Raw genomic sequence first — 20,744 nt, 5'->3', positions numbered from 1 at the left:
CTGTTATACTTTTTTTTAATGTATTATTCTGGCAGCATGAGAATGACATGGCAGCAGACAGGTTACTGTCAATTAAACACGAGCTGTCAGAAAGTCAGAAATGTTGAAATATGGCGAGCATGAATCCTGAGCAGATCACATGGCAGCTGCTCAGCTGTTATTTTAACAGAGTCGCTGTCTTATCGGTCGTTTTCCTGCAGGATTTAATTTGAGTCCCTAATGACAGAGACACCGCTATATTTGCATGTTGCTGGCAAGTCAAACTTGGACCTTCTAAATGGGCTGGAATGGTGGGTGGTAATAGCCGAGTGACATGTGGAGGAGACAGCTCTTGTCTCATTTTTGTCCGCACAGGTTACATTGAAGAGGCCTGCATCATCCCCTGCCCCTCAGACTGCAAGCTCAGTGAGTGGTCCAATTGGTCGCGCTGCAGCAAGTCCTGTGGGAGCGGCGTGAAGGTTCGGTCTAAATGGCTGCGTGAAAAACCCTATAATGGAGGCAGGCCATGCCCCAAACTGGATCATGTCAACCAGGTATTTTCTGCTCTTGGGAATATTGTAAAATACTTCTTAGATGCACATTGAGCTCTCTTTTTTTTTTTACCCAAAATAGAGAATAAATAATAACCCCTGAATAAGATATTTGACCCACTTTATCTTTACCATGCCTGAGTAAATTATTAAAATTACAAGTCAGATGGATGATCTCTGTATTTGCAAGAGATTTAATATACTGTATGTGTATATATGTGCATATTAATATAATTCAATGGAAATAAATGAAATCTACCTTTGAAATACTGTCAAGGTATTTAATCTGTTGTTATACAGTAATTTGAGTGTTGAGAGCAAGATTGTCTTATCTGGTAAATCCATTAGACTCAGAAAAAAAATCTCAATTGCCAACCATACAAATTAAAATCAAGGAAAGTATGTATGGTGTGGGTCAAAAATTGGGGAATATATATTCTGTTTGATATGAAATATGTTAAGAAGAAAGAGATACGAAGATGGTGTCAAAGTAACTATGTTATCTATCAATTTGGTGATTGGCCTTTTCAGTGTTATTTGGAACTTTCTTTGACTTTGAATACACACTTTGTTAGCAGCTATTTATAGTTATTACTTGTGTTCCACTGGAAATAAAGAGTGAAATATCTAATAGGGGGAATTGTTGAATATAAGATTACTCATTTAATGTAACATAAGATTCATCAGACAGTTATTGCCATGTTTGGCCTACATGAGAATTAACAGATAGTGAATTTCACACTAGATATGAAATATGTGTGTGGCTATTAAGATGTATATTTAACTTTAAGTCTCAAAAGAACCAAGTTATATGTATGAACCAAATTTAAATATGTATGTACATTTCATACACACATAGATTGTCTAATTTTAACCTTCAAATACACTGCTAACCCATACACATTTGCCTTCCCAAAATAACCTTTGTTCATCACAATAAAAGTAAATTATAGAAAAATAAAAATAACTTTTGAATAAAGCAATTAAGGGCCAGGAAAGTGGAGAATTAAATTGCACAGGAAGTCTTCTAAAAGAATGTTGATTTTTCCCAAGTAAAATCGCTTAACTTGCCCTTAAATAAATGCAACCAACGGTGAAGAATATACTGCACTGCTGCCATCTACTGGGAGTTGATTTTCTCTATCCCAGTAACTATTTCTGAAGAAGAAAGTGCATGACCCTGATGAAACAGAATAACTGAAATGTAATGTTTATTGTTAACAAAAGAATATTTTTCTACAAGTTTTGAAATATTGAATTTCCAATAGTAAACTTAAATTTCAATCATTTTTATCCACGTTTTGAATAACCGCTACGCATTTTCTTACCTTTAGTGTGTATGTGTACAGCCAGCCAGAATTTAAAGTAAGTTTTGTTTGCCTCAGCGTCTTTTATGTAGTGAATTTAGGAATGTTCAAAATGGCTGTGCCAAGCTGTCTTTGCTACTAAAACTGTTCCCTAAGCCACTTCTCTGTCACTCTGATAAAATCTAATGCAGAGTATGATATCTGAGTATTTGTTACCAGTCTACTGGTGGAATATTGAGACATGTACAATGGAAAAATTGAAACTGAAACAGGAAATAATCGATTTCTGAGTCTTTGAGCATAAATATTCTACATTAAAAGTAGAAACTTCTAAGGATTTATTTGTTAGTAAAATGTAAGAAAAGTAAAGAATATGCAAAGGTTTGTATAACTGAAAATTGGGGGGGGTTTGGTGTAAATTTGTGAAAATTATAAGTCATATAGATTTTTACTGCAGTCATACATTCCTCAATAAGCAATCTGTGGTAGTTTGCCTTGAAAATGGTTTCTGAGGTTCCATTTTCCATTTGAGGAAGCAAATACTCATTTCCTCAGAAATATGGGTGAATGAATTGATTAAGATCAATCAGTCTGTAAATAGTCTACTCACAGTTTGGTCCACCAGATATTTGCAGTCATATATTAATTGCCCATGATACGTATTTTGAGGTCTACTCGGTTTTCTAAGATTTCTTCATCCTGCCTATCAAATCCTTTCCTGGGCTGTGCTGTTTGCAATTCGTTTGTGTATCTTAATTTTAAACAATAATGAGGAGTTGGTTTTTCTATTTCAAGGTCTAAGATAAATGTTCGAGTCATTTACCAAAAAAAATACCAAAAAAAAAATAAAACCCACCATTTTTATATGGCTAATACTTGAAACTTAGAACGTGAGATCTTCTCGCCAAATACACTGACATTTTAACTTGTCTCTGTTTCTCTCCCTTTTCCTCATTCCTGGTGAACCCTGCTGCAGGCCCAGGTAAGAACTGCTAAACTTCATGGTTCATGATAGAGTGCTGTTGGTTTCCATTCTACTCCTGGCATCAGAGAATGTATTCTTTTTATCTTTTACGCAAAAGAAGTCATATTTCTCATAAACTTTTCTTCTGCAGCTGTTCCTTTTTTTTTGCCCTAATGTGTTACATGTGTTTTCTCATTTTAAAATCAGGGCCTAAGGTACGGGGATAGGGGAGAACAAGCTTAAATCACTCGCCTTGAGAGGCAGTGACATCTCCTGTCTCATGCTTCTCAGAAAGTGAGGGAGAGGAGTAGGTGGGCTCCAAGTGGTTGCGGGAGGCCACTCTGAACTGATCTGTATTCTCTCCAGCGTAGGAGATTAAAATGAAAGCCGTCAAAGGACTAGGAAAGATGGCTTTTCCCTTTCAATCGTTCCCTTCTCCACAACATGTGGGGTAATGTTTTACTAAATACTAAAATAGTATTTAATCCTATTTTAATACAGAACGCAACGTGAAGGTCATCACTTATGACAGTAATTACAGATTCTTACTCCAACAGTGCATGCTTTTTTCCTATGTGTAGTAGGTCAACTTTATTCACTTTATAAGGATGTTTAGTAAAATGAAAATTTGCACAAAGAATGGTTCCAATGGACTATTTAAATCTGTATTTTCTGTAATTGAATGACTATGTAAAATATTCACCTATTATTGTGTGTGGATGGGTATGTATAAAGTAAGAAATAGAGTTGAATTAGCATAGATTTTGAAATAATTTTAAGAGGCATTTTTCTTTAATGATTGAGTCAGCTCTGTTGCAGTGGATTAAAGTCCTTTTTTTTTTTTCCCCATTGATTTACTCCATTCTCACTGAGAAAAGACTATAGTTCGTTCATTGTGCTAAAAATCCTGAAACCAACCAACGACACCACTGCAAACCTGGACCTGCAAGCCTTAATGGGCACCAGAGCGCCGACAATTTGCTTTATTCCATGTGGCCCTCACTGCTTTGTAGCTGTATAATATGAGACCAGTTTCAGACCTTACTTCCAAGCCCTAAATGACTTAAGATAACTTTATTTAAGATAGTGGTATTTCATATTATTTATCTTTTAATTTCCCATATGGAACATGAAAAAATTCTTACTGGTATACATACGTATTTGGAAAATGGGCCAAATTATTTTTATTTGAAAATAGCTACTTTTATATGCTGTGTTCTTACTGTTGTTCAGTTGCTAAGTCGCATCTGACTCTTTGTGACCCCTTGGACAGCCCAGTGCCAGGCTCCCGTGTCCTCCACTGTCTCAGAGTTTGCTCACATTCATGCCCGTTGAGTCAGTGATTCCATCTAACCATCTCATCCTCTGCCGCCCACTTCTCCTGCTGCCTTTCAGTCTTTCCCACAGTATCAGGGTCTTTTCCAGTGAGTCAATTCTTTGCATCAGGTGGCCAAAATATTGGAGTTTCAGCTTCAGCATCAGTCCTTCCAATGAATATTCAGGGTTGATTTCCTTTAGGGTTGACTGGTTTGATCTCCTTGCGGTCCAAGGAACTCTCAAGAGTCTTCTCCCAAACCACAGTTTCAAAAGTGTGGTTATGTGCTACTTAATTACTTAAAAATTAATGATAATTCTTCTATTCATTTATTCATCTTACTCAACAAATCTCTATAGAATGCCTCACATACGAACACCCGGGCTAAGTACTGAAGACACAGGAAACTCTGAACAGGCGGCATGGCCCAGGAGGTTATAATACCGTGTGGTAAGGGTCAGTCCCGGAAAGTATGAGTGTGTCTGATGTGGTCCGTGAGGTCTGATCTCCAGCCACAGTGGGATAGCAGATCAGCACATCACAACAGGGCTAGCCCTGCCTGCCCTTCACTGCTGCAACTCGACCTCTCACGAGGGCCTCCATGTTCCTGTTTTAGGACGATGAACAGTGAGAGGCTGGTGTAAAAGTGAAATATCACGATTACTGCAATGTGAGGTCACCGAGACCTGTGTGTGTTTCAGGTGTATGAGGTTGTCCCTTGCCACAGTGACTGCAGCCAGTACATATGGGTCACAGAGCCCTGGAGTATCTGCAAGGTGACCTTTGTGAACACGCGGGACAACTGCGGAGAGGGTGTGCAAACCCGAAAAGTGAGGTAAGGCCAAGCAGGGAAGCCAAGGCGCCGCCGCCTCCCGAGTTCTCGTGTGCCAGCCTGAACTTGCCCGCCCCACAGGTCTCCTGAGTGAAATTGTCTTCAGCTTTACTTTTAGGGAGTCTTGGGTTCATGGAAAGCTCTGAGAGGATCTGCTTCCAGCAGCGGTTTGTCACCTCCATCTTCTGATTTTTGGAAGTTTTGCTTCACCGTGCTCTTGCCAGGAAAAAGCTGTGTAGTGAATGTGAGCTGGACTAAATGCAGATTTTCCAACCCCAATCAGTTCTTCCTTAAAGGTCAACTGTATTTCTAACCCTAGTGCAGTGATAATCTTTTATAAACTCTTTACCCTTAGCATCAAACTGCCTACCTCTTGAATACTCCCACTGCCCTGGGAAGCCTTCACTAAAACCCCTGGCTGGCTAGCGCCACTCACGTGTTATCTGTGGCCAGCGGCCAGCAGGGTAGCCACTCACCACGTGTGGCTATTTCACTTGAAATCTAAACTAATGAAAATTAAATAAAATGCATCTCCTCAGCCACACTAAACCCATTCTAAGTGCTCCATAGTGGGAGGGGGCTAGTGGCTATTCTTTGAGACAGCACAGTATTTTTCCATTGTCATAGAAAGTATGATATCCTTGTATACTACTGAGCAGCCTTGTTCTCTAATGCCCCACATACCCTTTAGTGTTTGAAAGATCCATCTACATGTCTGTCCCCTTTATTAGATGCTCTCTCTCCAGACTGAGACCCTGTCGTACTCATAGAAATTCTCTAAAACCCAGTACAATTGAAATATTGTAAAAAATGTGGTTTAGTTGCTAAGTTATCTCTGCCACTTATGACCCCGTGGACTGTAGCCCACCAGGCTCCTCTGTCCATGAGATTTTCCAGGCAAGAATACTGGAGCGGGTAGCCATTCCCTTCTCCAGGGGATCTTCCCAACCCAGGAGTTGAACCTGGGTCTCCTGCATTGCAGGCAGATTCTTTACTGACTGAGCTACAAGGGAAGCCCGTAATAAGTGTAATACAATTAAATTAACTCATTAAATTATACCTAAAGCATCTGCATATGATTCTTAAGGGTCTCAAACATGGGAAATCAGTATATGAGGCTTTATTATCTCCACTTTAAGAGAAGGTTCAGAAGTGCTAAGTAATTAATGTGCCTAAGCAGACAGTGAGTAAAGTGACAGAGTTGCATTGAAACTCAAATGTTTTGTCACTCTTTATGAATTTAAGATGACTGTTTGTTTATCTGTTTCAGTAGGAAAGTAGAGCAAATTAATGTTTATATCATAAAACCTTGGGACTCTGTGTAAAACATTGGCTCTGATAAAAATAATCTCTATCTCTCTTTTTTTAAACCTCACTCATCTTAACTCTCAAGTTATTTTTCTGAGTATTAAAAAGTGGATGAGATGAAGGGTGGAGGAAATTAGTTAATAGGGAAACTGAGAAGAAAAAGATATTCTGTTTTCTACCACTCTTCTGCCAAATTTAAATTTTATCTTTAAAATATAAAAGTATTTTCTTTATATTAAAAATTTGATAAAGTTTGGTTTTTTGTTAATACAAAAATTACAGTAGCTTCTTTCAGCTTTCCCTCTAGCTGTCGATTCATATATGTTGCTTCTTTTTGCTTTCCAAATGGCTATTGTCAACATTTTCAAACACATTTTAAACAAAGTAACTTTTAAGGTCAACTTATTTTTTCAGTAAACATTTTTAATGTAAATGGAGAATTGATGAAAATTTCTTATCATGTAATAATGTTCCTTAAGGTTAAATGTCACGGTAGATGCAACCATTGGGTGACATTTCAGGACAAATACATCTATAAGATAAGAAAGTGTGAAAGTGAAAGTCACTCAGTCATGTCTGACTCTTTGTGACCCTGTGGACTATACAGCCCATGGAATTCTCCAGGCCAAAATACTGGAATGGGTAGCATTTCCCTTCTCCAGGGGATCCTTCAGACCCAGGAATCAAATTGGGGTCTCCTGCATTGCAGTCAGATTCTTTACCAGCTGAGCCACAAGGGAAGCCCAGGAATGCTGGAGTGGGTAGCCTATCCCTTCTCCAGCAGATCTTTCAGACCCAGGAATCAAACTGGGGTCTCCTGCATTGCAGGCGATTCTTTACCAGCTGAGCTGCTAAGGTGGTGAGACATTGCAGAGACTGAGGAATAGTAGCAATTTGCCCTGGTGAGACAGAATATTTTTTCATTGACATTTTTCTAAAATGTCCAGCACACGATGATAATAAGAACCAGTCAGATTTGGTTATTTCTGTTGCTTTTGCAATCTCTGCAGGCAATCTACCCCCTTACTGCCACACTGTGGTGGGTGCCTGGCTCCACCCTTGGCCCCAGTTTGGTTCTAGGCTCTGTTTTCTAAAACAGTTTGATATTCTCACAGCATAATCCCTTCTCTTATGGAATGGAAAAAGTCCAGGCATTTGAAGAAAGCAGATGAACTCAAAGTGCCTTCCTTTGGGCTCAAGACTTGATCCAAATAGTTTTTCTGTATTGCGCAATGCTAAATGGTGGTGGTGGGACTAAACCACTCTTACCATTCTACAGTGATAAAAATATCATTAGTACAAAATCAAATAAATAAAACTTACAAATAATCTGAATGTCAGCAAGAAGGGGTTTTAGCAGTTGTGGCACATTTAAATGCTGAAATTGCAAAATTCAAATGTAATCATTAAAAAGTATGTCTTAAAAAAACAGTTAATAACATGAGATGTTTATCATATATTATTGATGTTTTTCCTAAATGGTGCAAATAGTAGGTAAAGTTTATTCCTATTTAATGAAATGAAAATATATGTTTAAATACAGTAGTCTGCTGAGAGTGATTCTCTCTGATATAATGTAGTGAATTTTTTATTATTTCTTCTGATTTTCCTAAAATGAATTTATTACTTGTATAATAAAAACTGAAGGAAAAGAAAAGGCTTTGAAAATAAAGTTTTATGTACATAAGTACTTAATAGAGTATTGAACATCTGTCCCTAACTCTGGATCAATAGGTAATTTTGCAAGTTAATCCTTGTACATCATGTCAAAGCCTAACATGAATGCAATCTTTTCTTAGCAGCAAATCCAACTTTGGAGATTTAACTGTCCTGTCTGTTCCATGTCCTCTCAGAGCTACTGTCAACAGAGCATTTTTAAAATGCTAGTGAAGCTAGAAATTTTTTCCTAGGACACTAAAATTCTCCCCCCAAAATGTATAATTTATTTTTTTTCCTTCAACAATGAAATTACAAAAATGTCTGCATTTGCATGTTTTTTATGATTAGTTTTTATTTTTTAATTTATCTTTAATTGAAGGATAATTGCTTTACAGTATTGTGTTGGTTTCTGCCAAACATCAACATGAGTGATTTCTATTTATATTTATATTCAGCATACAAAAAAATGCAGAGTTGGGTATCTCTGTGGATATTTTTTCAGGTTACAAACCCAAGTAAGATGAAATCAACAGCATAGTTTTCCAGTTTTTTGATGTATCCCACAGGAAACCCACATTTCTCTTAAAATCAGCAGCACTGTATGGAAAGGAGATTCTGCAGAGTAGAACTGTCAAGATGCAATCTCCCTACTGATTGTAAATCCCTGAGAAAAATTGAGATTCCAGGTATAATTGGTAATATAATGCAAAACAGAAATAGAGACACAGATGTACAGAACAGACTTTTGGACTCTGTGGAAGGAGGTGAGGGTGGGATGTTTAGAGAGAACAGCATTGAAACATGTATATTATCAATTGTGAAACAGATCACCAGCCCAGGTTGGATGCATGAGACAAGTGCTCGGGGCTGGTGCACTGGGAAGACCCAGAGGGATTGGGTGGAGAGGGAGGTGGGAGGGGGGATCGAGATGGGGAATACATGTAAATCCATGGCTGATTCATGTCAATCTATGGCAAAAACCACTACAATATTGTAAAGTAATTAGCCTCCAACTAATAAAAATAAATGGAAAAAAATAAAATAAAACATTGCAATGGGTTTGAGAGGCTTAAGAGCCCAAGCCTTCCTCTTCATCTCCTGCAATGCAGTTCTCTTCCCAAACCTGTTAATTTGGTTGACCTTCTCTGAGTCACAAATGAGGGATAAAGTTTTTGTCTTCTGTTAGAAAAGTGCCTGGAGAGATTAACTATGGTAAAAAGCGAAGTCCAATAGTAGCCACTTTAATTAGATTCCCAAGAGATGAGTTAAAGAGCCCTTTATGACTGCTCACAACAGAATGAAATGTAATGAAATGTTTGGATTTATTCTGTTAAAAGAAAGCTAACAATAAAAAAGGTCAAGATATGGGAAGATCCCAGCAACGCCATTTAGAGAAGTCGTGCTATTACTCTAATGATTGTCTGTCACTTGTGGCTTTCTTTTAAGGTTATCAGCAAATGGGAAGCTAAAATTGCCTGTTAAATGACAAAATAACTTGATAAATATCATCAGTTACTTTCAAAAGCAGTTAATGAAACCTCTCCTTAGGAGATATCAATGTGCCTTGTCCTCCATCGTATGTGAATCTACCTTCTCTGTGGAATCCACTATTTTTCTTGAAAGGGAAAAAATGCATTATATTCCAAAATTGCAACCCATCTCTGAATATCTTTGGCCAACGCTTTAGTTTCTGCATGATATTTAGGTGTAAATAAATGACTCTCTCCTTTCAGAGGAAGACACATAGAGTTTGTATATACAGAGTATATACACATAGTGGCTACAATTTAAAAGATGATAATGATACATGCAAGCAGAGATTTTTAAATCATACTGAAGGGCTCCAACTATTTATGGGAGGCAGAGATCTTCTATGTCTTTATGTTTGGAGAATTGTATTCATTAAATGCCAAGCTCCCCATCCCCTGCCTCCATGGTGATGTCTTAAGAGAAACCTTGACCCTTGTGGGTTGGCCATTGTTTGATTGTTCAGATTCCTTCACTGATAGACATGTTTTCTTCTAGATGTATGCAGAACACAGCGGATGGCCCCTCTGACCATGTAGAGGATTACCTCTGTGACCCAGAAGAGATGCCTCTGGGCTCTCGAGAGTGCAAACTGCCATGTCCTGAGGATTGTGTGGTATCCGAATGGGGTCCGTGGACCCGATGCTCTTTGGTGAGACAATTAACCATTTGTTAATGTCAAATTTGCTTAATTCCTTACCACTAAAGCTTTTAAACTACTACTAAGAAAATAAAACTTGGTTACTGAATTAGTTACCAAAACAAGGTGTGCTGTTGGCTACTTCATTCTTACGAATGTGCCATTTAAAATCAGCAGTGTTTAGACTCATCCCGGCACAGCTTAGCCTCTTGCAAACTTTATACTCCTTCACCATCCTCCTAATCCTAGCACAGAAATGCCTTTAGATTGATTTATGAATACACAGCATGTTAAAAACTGCAGTAGTGATAATGATTCCCTCCAGGTAAAGAGATAAAGAATGAGACTCTAGTAAAAGTACTTTCATAGTGTCAAGTTGTTATCATCCCTTGCTTTTTGCCCAGTCCATTTTATTTAAATTGTAGGAATAATTTTTCACACCATGGGGGTATGGCAGCAGGAGTATTGACACTAAAACTCAAAAGATTCTGGTAAGGAAGAGAGTAGAAAGAAGAAAGCTGAGCATCAATGAATCTCTTTCCACGCACTGACTCTGAGCCTCTTTGGACCTGGAAAGCCAGCTTAGAGTTTCAAATTGCACAGAGCTTCTAGATTTCAGCAGCCCATGGGGCACTTCCATGGGCCCTGGGGAGGAGAGTCACTTGAAACAGGACTGGCTGATGATGTAGAAAATTTGGCTTACCCTGGGCACATTTGTAAAACCGCACACTCAATGTGGCATCAAAAGCATGGAAAAGATATTTAATGTGTAATTTATTTGCTGAAATATAATATGGGACAGATATATGTTTTCAAGGAGAAATTAATTTTCTGTTCCAGTGTTAACATTATTAAGATGTTGATTAGCAGCCAACTGATAGAGCAGGAGCAAAACAGGGATGGCATTTGACTTGGATACAGAATAAACTGCAGGAAAGAATCAGCTGTTTCACAAGGGCGTGCAAATGATTTTGTATTCTAATTTCATAGCATCAGGTTTGAAGTTACTGTTTCTGCTCTTAATAACCAAATGTTTCGAAAACAAGACTGTACCAGCAGGAGAATGGCAGCCAGTTTTTTTTAAATTAGTGCTACCTTATATTTGTGTGCATGTTATGTGTGCACATTAGGAAAATATCAATAGCTGTTTATCCATGGACAGAGGAGCCTGGTGGGCTGCAGTCCATGGCATCGCAGAGTCAAACACAAGTGATAGACTAACACACACACATACACACAAGCTTAATTTTTCAGGTCCGAGAAAATAGATTATAAGTTCTATGACCTATAGTAAAGTTTGTGACCTACAGTAATTAGTATGAGCATATATGTTTGTGTATGGATGATGTGATGTATCTATTAATATTTGACACATAGACTCTTTTTTTAATCCCAGTTTTACTGAGAGATAATCAATAGACATGTTTAAGGCATACAGCGTGAGGGTTTGATTTACATATGTTGTGAAATGATTACCACAGTAGTTTCAGCTAGCATCCATCTTCTCAAATAAGTATGTTAAAAAGAAGAAAAGAATAAAGGGGGAGAAAAATATTCGGCTTGTGATGAGAACTGTGAAGATTAACTCTGTTAACAACTTTGCTATATAAGGTACAGCAGTGTTAGCTACAGTCGTCGTGATGAACTTGATGTAGTTCAAGTGGTGGGGATGTATCCCGACTACTTACTGTCTTACAGCTGGAAATGTGTACCTTTGGCCACTTTCCTGCAGTTCTCCCTCCCCCCCACCCCCCCTTCTGTTAACTGCAAGTCTGATCTTTTTCTATGAGTTTTGTTTTGTTTTAGATGCCACGTGTAAGTGAGAGCATACGGTATCTGTCTCTGACACTTCGCTTAGCATAATGCTGTTGAGGTCCATCCATATTGTCACCAATTGTAGACATCCTCATTTTTTATGGCTGAATAATATTCCACTGCATAATTATACTACAGCTTATCTATACATCGATGGACATTTTGGTTTTTTCTGTATCTTGGCTATTGTAAATAATGCTGCAGTAAACGTAGGGGAGCAGATATATTTTCAGGTTAGACACATAGACTCTTAAGTATTGTCAAGTGAAGAAAAAGACACAACCTCAGAGTTGCCAGTTAAGTTTTGTTTGGGGATCTCACTGAGGACAATGGCCTGGGAGACGGCCTTTTAGGTAGCTCTGAGGAACTGCTCCAAAGAGGTAGAGGAGGATCCTGAATAAGCAGGAGTTTTTTGCTGGGAAAAAACATGTAGTCAAAGATCAAAAGAGTACTGCTAATCAGTAAAACAGAAATCTCTACTTAATGATTTTAGTGCTTTCCTATGTGTAGGAATATGCAGGAATCTGGGCTCATTGAAATTATTCCTTAGACATGTATCTTAACCATCTCAGGTCAGTATCCAAAGCATAGAACGGTGCCTCTTTTTCTCGATCCTGTTTGCCTCGGGGCACATCACCTGCAGCAGCTTCAGTGGTGATGGTTTGGTCCTTGTGGAACAGGGACAGTGGGAGCATTCTCTGTCTGCTGGAATAGCAGGCAGCATTCCCTGTCCACACCATCTTAGAGCCAGATGGCACATCAGAAACGCATCCCACACCTGGACTTAGAGATGAGATTATTGAAGTTAACCAGTGGCCCAAAGGTTCTAACTCTTGCTCCAGTGCGTTCCTTAATACGTTAGCTCTTGTGTGGCCACATAGTCACCTTTCTGACGAGTTGTGTTATTCTCTGTCAGCCTTGCAATCAAAGCAGTTTCCGGCAAAGGTCAGCTGATCCCATCAGACAACCAGCCGAGGAAGGAAGAGCCTGCCCTGACGCTGTGGAGAAGGAACCCTGCAACCTGAACAAAAACTGCTTCCATTATGATTATAATGTAACAGGTACGTGAGTAGCCTTCGCCGTATAAAGGCCAAATTCCATGTCAGTCAGCTTAGCAGCATTCCCAGAATGTGGATGGTTCACCTCCATCACATGTCTTTTGGACATGCTACTTGGTGATTTAGTCACTAAGTTGTGTCTGACTCTTGTGACCCCATGGACTGTAGCCTGCCAGGCTCCTCTGTCCATGGGATTTTCCAGGCAAGAATACTGGAGTGGGCTGCCATTTCCTTCTCCAGGGGATCTTCCCAACCCAGGGATCGAACCCACATCTCCTGCATTACAGGCAGATTCTTTACCGCCTGAGTCACCAGGAAAGCCATACACACTGCTTACTCCCCCAGAAGTAATTCTGTATTAACTGAAATAAATATTTATCTGTCTTATTTTTAATAAACATCAAGATAGAGAATGAAAATATCACACAAACATTAGCTCTTAAGGCAGATTGTGAATAGTCTAAGGGTTCCTATGTAAGACATCCTCCCACTTTCAGAAGGTGGAAATAAACATCTTTCCCATGGATATCAGTTTATTGAAAGATGTCTTTCTTCTTCAGAATATGTTTAATCATTATAAGTACTGGGACAGCAATTCTTTGTGTGGGGGCAGTTCATATGCATGATTAGTCTGATGTAAAAAGCATTTGCAATCTTAACCTTCCAAATAGTGTATGAAGATAACTTTTTAGTGTTATCAAAGGTATAGGTAAAAAAAGATGATTTTTTTAGAAGAAAAAAAGGCTTATCATAAATTCTGTTTTTCCCCAAACCCTCGTCTCATATGTCATCTAGGCAAATACTCTAGGAAAGAAGAGGTTTTTTTGGCTTATATGACTTGGGGCAACACTGAAGATTATTTTGGAATTTTCCCTCATGTAATTTTCATGCTGAAATAAACCCCACAAACTGTACTATGACACATAGCAGTCAGCTTGATTTTTTGTTTCTTTTGGTTTTTCTCTTCAATTTGCTTTCGTGACACAATGAAATCACAGTTCTCTGGGGCAGGCTACGTTACCCTGAGAAGAAAGATAAAAGAATCACCTTGCAAAAGATATTTAATAAGAGAAATAAATATGGCCAAGCTGGTTTTGAAATAAATAATACATTTTACAATATCCTAAGTATGGACAGCAAGTGAAATAGCTTTATTGGATGTAACTACACAAAATGCCAGCCATTAAAATTATGATTATTTTGCTAAAACAAAAATGTTGACATTTACATTTTTACTTTCATTAGGATAAACAGTTTCTAAGTGACATTTCACCTGCAGGCCACAGCCATTTTTATAGCATCACCAAACGACTAGCCATCAAGATGGTCAAGGAGACAGCTGCCTCAGGAATAATCCCTGTAGCTGTGTGCAGCCCCAGCAATTCCATTTGACTCTTGATACGTTCAAAGCTGGGACCCATATGCTCTGCATGTGGGATGATTGATGGCGGGGCTTAGGAAGCAGTTGTGAATTAAATACGGGATTCAGGTCATCCGAGTTTCATTGGAAATCTGTTCGGTACACAGCCTTCTGTTCTGATGCGCTGCTTCCCTTTCAGACTGGAGCACGTGCCAGCTTAGCGAGAAGGCAGTGTGTGGGAATGGCATTAAAACAAGGATGTTGGATTGTGTTCGAAGTGACGGCAAGTCGGTTAACCTGAAATACTGCGAAGAGGTGAGGGGAGGCTGTGTTGTATCTTTGTGAGTAAATTCTTCCCGAATAGTCTCAATTCATGCTGTGCCAAGTGACCGGTGCTTTATGCAGCTCTTTGCCAGCAGATGTTTTCTGCTAAACACCCTCTTGAAAAGAGACTCTTTCCAGCACTACTGATTTCTACACATAATTTCCTGTATTTTGTTCTGCTAGGAGCCCAAAGGTATGCTAATTAGCCCATTCCGAAAGAAATGCTTGGGTAACAATAAGTAATCAAGGTGAATGAAGGCAATAAATCTTAATCAGACTACTCATCATCTTTTGTAATTTCATGTGAGTTTTGTGTTGCCTGGGACACCTGCCAAGAGCCATCATTTATTCTCTCTGTTACAAAACATTGATCGCATGTGGTTTGGTAACAGATTTTGATATTAGGATCTAATACCCAGCTGTGAGAATCTGAGTCAGGTCTGGGTAAGAGGGAGCTTGAGATCTAAACAAAGGCATGGAGTCTGCCCTTAGTATCTTCTGGGTACAGAGAACTGTAACTGTTAATCCTCCAGTTTACAAAAGTAATGTTATCTTTTCTAATATGACCTTATGAAATGTGAGGAAACGTAGTCACAGTTTTCATGAAGCTGTACTTCAGGTTACAATAATTTTGTCTAATTTCCAGATGAAAAGGGTACTCATCTTCCTGACAGGTTTTGATTCCTCCTGAATTAAGGCCCAGTGGGTTCAACATGAGCCAAGACAAGCTGGAGCCTCCATAGACCTGGAACACCCAGGGAGGGACTTGTAACCTCAGTCGGGCTCAGTGGACATGCGACCACAACCTCTGTCTGCCTGTCCTAGAGGTTATTATAAGCCTATGGTAAATTATTCCAAATCTTAAGGGAAAACTCAAGATGGAAATATTTTAATCCATTTGATATCTTTGATATTATCATATAGACCTAATTTAACTTTCTATATATCTGTCCATAGGAACAGAGCTCCCAAATGCACTGAAAACAAACTTAGTTAATAAATTCCTCTCTCTGACAACATAATTCAGTCAATTATGGCCTTAGCTTTAATCAGAAATTTCATACCTGAATCAATTTGGCTTTGAAACTAATACCATCGAAGTAATGTGACCACTATAAAATACAATAATAACATTATTAGTGAGCATTATTTTTATAGTTATACACACAGGCTGGAGAGCATCCTGTGATCTGCCTCTCACATGAGTCTTTTTTTTGTTTTTGCAAATGCACATGTAAATGCCCTTCTAGGCCAGAATGAAACAACAATGAATAGCTCTGAGAGCTTTCAGAAAGCTTAACCCGAATCATAGAAGTTGTTGTCACTAAGTCGTGTCCGACTCTCTTACATAATCACACAAGACCAGTGTTTAAGTATCTCATATGACTCCAGAAAAAAGATATAAATAAAGCCTTTTATTTCTTAAATGTGAGTAAAAGTCTGAGAAATAGTTTTCGTTATGCAGAAGTCTGGATAAATTTACTTTTATGTACAAATATTATCATGTTTGAATACTATGATGACAATTAGGGATTCAAATTTTAGCACACACTGTATTCGGGGAGAACAGTGCTCCTCGCGCAGGAATTGGATTAAACAACTCATATCCCATTTTATCCACCCTATGGAAGCAGTAGAATTAAATAACAGCCCTGAGAAAAGCTGGCTGTCTTTTCTCGGTGGATTGGTTGCCTACCTCCTAATACACGTGCAAACTCTTCACTCAGGACAGCAGCGGTCGCTCACTCTTGCTGTTCCCATAACCGCCAAAAAGAAAGATGGCACTACTGTCCGACAGAGGGGAAAATCAGGGTTAAACCCGGCCAGCATTTCTACAGCACTTCTGTCTTTGATCTTTCTCAGACGTTAATTTACCTGATACCTAATAATTTGGTTTCTCCTTTCCTAGTCTTTGATCCCTGAACATATGTTTAGATAAATGATAGATTAGATAGGTGACAGAGGAGAAAAGAAGATACAATAAATTTAAGAAACACTATATTATAAAGCAACTGTACTCCAATAAAAATGAAGTAATAAAAAAATTAAGAGAATAAGTAGTACAGGGTTAAAATATCTTACTGCTAGATACCCAAAATGTCTGTAAACAGACCTCCTTTTTAATCCCCTAGTGAAATAAATAAGCCAATAGTAATTGAATTCTGTGATTCAAATCCTTTCTCCATGAAACAAACCATCATGTACCTCAAAAGCAAAACATAATTTTTATCATATCACCTTAAGATTTCCATCTCTAATCTCCACTTACTTCAAGTGATTTTATGAGACTTAAGTGATATGGTAAAAGTTTTCATACCAAATGCTCAGCTTTGTCAAGTATTACTGGTGGAGAATATAACGGAGTGCCTGCTGAGGCTTCTGGTGCACAAATCACCGATCTGATCCTCTCCCAGTACATAACTTGGAGCCGGGAGCACTACTTGAACCGCAACATAACATTTCAGAAAATTTTTCTTTTGCCATTTTCTGCTATATAGATTAGACACTGTAAGCTTATCTTTCATGTAGAAATAAAAAAGTTCTTAAAAATCCCCAAGGATTACCAATTTGAAAAATTGCACTTTCCTAACCTGCTCTTAATTTTTTCTGTCTCAATGCTACTTTGTACCTTAGACTTTTAACATGTATACATACACAGTGGATAAAATCTCATCCTGTATTATAAAGGTAGAATACTTAAGCAGTGCAACTGAATGCAATAAAATACACATTATTATGTGATAAGAGGCTAATGCCAAAATAACAATTACACCACCGTTGGCCGCTGAGTTTTAAAAGAGAAAATATCTGTTAAAAAATTAATAAATATATATAAAATATTTGTAATAAAAATTCTAAAGGTCCACTCCTCCTTTTGAGAGAGGTAGCTTATTCAAAACTGTTTTATATTATGTTAGTACATTATATTTTGGGATTTGAGTGGCAACTGGTCTTTAACTTTTCTACTTTGCTTTTCAGTTTGACATCCACATGTAAAAATAATATCCCCCAAATGCAATTATATGTCTGTATATTGATGATAGTCTTGGTGTTTAACTAGTAGAAAATATTTGTGCTTACACCTATTTATTCCTCCTTTAGGGAAATTCAACCAATATGGAGATTAAATCTTCCTTTTTTTCATTTTTTATTTTAAAAAGTCAATAATATATAAGTATATTACATAAATTTGCTTCTCCATTCATCCTATTCCTTTTGCCCCACCTCTCCTGGAGTGAACCACTTATATTTTCAATAGTTTGGGCCTTTGTCCTGCAGACATGTTTTTACTTTATTATGCATCTTGCTTATTCTTCCTCTCCTCCCCACTCCTGTCTTGCCCTTCCTCCTACCCTCCTTCCATCAACACTATACCATGGTCATGCCTCGGCATCAGTACAAACAGATCTACCTCTGTCCTTTCAGCTTGGCTTGGAGAAGACCTGGCAGATGAACACGTCCTGCATGGTGGAATGTCCTGTGAACTGCCAGCTTGCTGACTGGTCTCCGTGGTCAGAATGTTCTCAAACGTGTGGCCTCACAGGTTTGTTTATGCCTTATTTGGCATTTGATTAACAGTCAAGGAGTACAAAATAAAACGTCCCTCTTAGTTTAAGTCATATCAGACAATCTTCAGAAGGGTTGAATCAAGGTATATTTCTTTCCAAAACATCTAAACCTTTCTTGTTCCTCAAATCTCAGGAGAAATGTCTTTGACCCCTTCTCTGAGAAAGATACATGCTTGATAATATAGCATATTACTAACAGTGCATCGCGTTGTATCTTTTAAGGAAAAATGATCCGAAGACGAACAGTGACCCAGCCCTTTCAGGGTGATGGAAGACCATGCCCTGCCTTGATGGAACAGTCCAAGCCTTGCCCAGTGAAGCCCTGTTATCAGTGGCGGTATGGCCCATGGTCTGCATGCCAAGTGCAGGTAATCAGTCTCAAGAAGTGGTATGGAAATGTGTATTCTTTATCTGCAGAGACTTGGTTTTAGAAATCCCTCTCAGAGCTTACAGATGGCATGTTTCTTGTTAGAGATTTTAGTACCTTGCCATTTCATAGCTGTTTAATTAGTTTTGATAACAAGCACTTCCTGTCCCGTATTTTAAAACCATTTGGAGACTGATCCATTTTAATGAAAATTTATTTGCCTGTCTTTGGCTAGAAAACAAATAAATTGTTCATGGTATGCTTTATAGCTAGTGCCCTACAGGACTTCTTCCCTAGGGCTTCAGATGCTCCTTAAACTGCTCATAAATCATAATCAGTGGTGCAGAGATGACTGTTGAACGATAAGCTAACTAATGAATTATTTTCTTTCCTGATTAGTCACTTCTTCCTCCATTTCAGGATGCGCAGTGTGGCGAAGGGACCAGAACAAGGAATATTTCTTGTGTAGTGAGTGATGGGTCAGCTGACGATTTCAGCAAAGTGGTGGATGAAGAATTCTGCACTGATATTGAACCCACTATAGATGGTAATAAAAAAGTGGTTCTCGAAGAAACCTGCACCCAGCCTTGCCCAGGTAACAACAGCAAAACAGAATTCATACTTTTGGCCATTCCTTACCAGGACCACGGTGAAGGGGTTGCATGTGTAAGTCCAAGGTAAGAGATGTCAACAGTCTTCTCATTCAGTAATACCTGTGCAAACAGCTAGAGGCTGTAGTGTGGATGAAGTGGGCACTGCCTCCTTCTTGCCAGCTGGGGGTGAAGTCCAGTTCCACATGAGCCTCTATTGACACTCACCCCCTTTGCAGATGAGTTTTAACATCTGCAAAGAATGGGAGAACATATATGTATTCAGGATTTCCAGAAAGAGAGAACGGAGAATGAGAGAGAGGCAGTGTTTATACACATAATGCATAGAGAAGGATTTAAGTCATAATGAAAGCTATAGTGTACAGTAAATTCACACCTAGATACACTGTAGTGAAAACACAAAATGTAGGAAAATAGAGAATTTATGAAGCATTCAGAAAGAAAAAAGCAGATTACCCACAACTGGAAGACAATCAGAATTAAACCAGATATTGTCTTAGTTAGATGGAAGTCAAGAGATAATGGAATATATTCAGAGTGTGATACAAAGTAATCAACAACCTAAAATTCTACTGCCAGCTAAATTATCATTCAAGAGTAAGAAAAAATAATGCTTTGTGAGAAAACTTTCAAAGAAATCATTGTGGCTCAACGTTGGACACAGGAGTGCAAGCAAGTGAAATGTGGAAGTATCAAGTGGTGTAGAAATAACTAGCAGGAAGTGATATGTTAATGATGAGGAATTTGGGTTCATGCAGAGCACCGAAAGGCAGATAGAGTCAAAATAATTGCATTGTCAAGCATGACCTTGGGCCTTAAGATCAAGGGGCAGCAATATATTTGTGGGCTAGAAAAGAACAAGACTGGGTATAAATTGTCTATCTTTTTACATTTAATTGCTATTTTATATTGGAGCTTAATTGATTTACAATAATGTGTAAGTATCAGGTGTAAAGCCAAGTGATTCAGTTATGGACATATACACTTTGATATTTTTCCCATATAGATTATTTGAAAATGATGAGTAGATTTCCCTTTGTTATAGGGAAATTGGTCCTTGTTTTCTGCCTATTTTATAGATAGTAGTGTATATATGTTAATCTCAAACTCCTAATTTATCCCTCCCTCTCACCTTTTTCCTTTGAAAACCACAAGTTTATTTTTGAAGTTTATGAGTCCATGTTTTAGAAATAAGATCATTTGTGTTATTTTTTTAGATTCCACATATCAATGATAGCATGTGATATTTGTCTTTCTCTGTCAGACTGACTTCATTTAATACAATAATCTCCAGGTCCTTCCCTGTTGCTGCAAATGGCATTATTTCATTCCTTTTTATAGCTGAGTAGCATTCCATTGTATGTATGTACCTGTTTTTTGTGCATTCTCTCTTCCTGGACATTTAGCTTCCATGTCTTGGCTGTTGTAAATAGTGATGCAGTGAACTTTGGGGTGGGTGTGTCTTTTCCAGTCATACTTTTCTCTGGACACAGGCCCAGGAGTGGGATTTCTAGACCATACAGTATCTGTGTCTTTAGGTTCTTAAGGAACCTCCATG

General features: G+C 38.3%; 1 protein-coding gene across 1 annotated transcript in view; it reads left to right on the top strand.

Annotated features, from left to right (window-relative positions):
• The window catches only part of THSD7A (thrombospondin type 1 domain containing 7A), a 463,607-nt gene that overhangs the window by 417,219 nt on the left and 25,644 nt on the right, over nt 1-20,744 (top strand). Inside the window, exons 14-22 of the mRNA XM_043872412.1 lie at nt 355-533; nt 2,814-2,819; nt 4,818-4,951; nt 9,941-10,094; nt 12,814-12,958; nt 14,515-14,630; nt 18,066-18,183; nt 18,431-18,576; nt 18,996-19,170. Coding sequence (XP_043728347.1) covers nt 355-533; nt 2,814-2,819; nt 4,818-4,951; nt 9,941-10,094; nt 12,814-12,958; nt 14,515-14,630; nt 18,066-18,183; nt 18,431-18,576; nt 18,996-19,170 — 1,173 coding nt within the window. The remainder of the gene's footprint in view (nt 1-354; nt 534-2,813; nt 2,820-4,817; nt 4,952-9,940; nt 10,095-12,813; nt 12,959-14,514; nt 14,631-18,065; nt 18,184-18,430; nt 18,577-18,995; nt 19,171-20,744) is intronic.

Source organism: Cervus elaphus, chromosome 18 (assembly GCF_910594005.1).
Source record: "Cervus elaphus chromosome 18, mCerEla1.1, whole genome shotgun sequence".
NCBI lineage: Eukaryota > Metazoa > Chordata > Mammalia > Artiodactyla > Cervidae > Cervus > Cervus elaphus.
The sequence above is the reverse complement of the archived record's forward strand: the minus strand, read 5'-3'. Positions and strand labels throughout refer to the sequence as shown.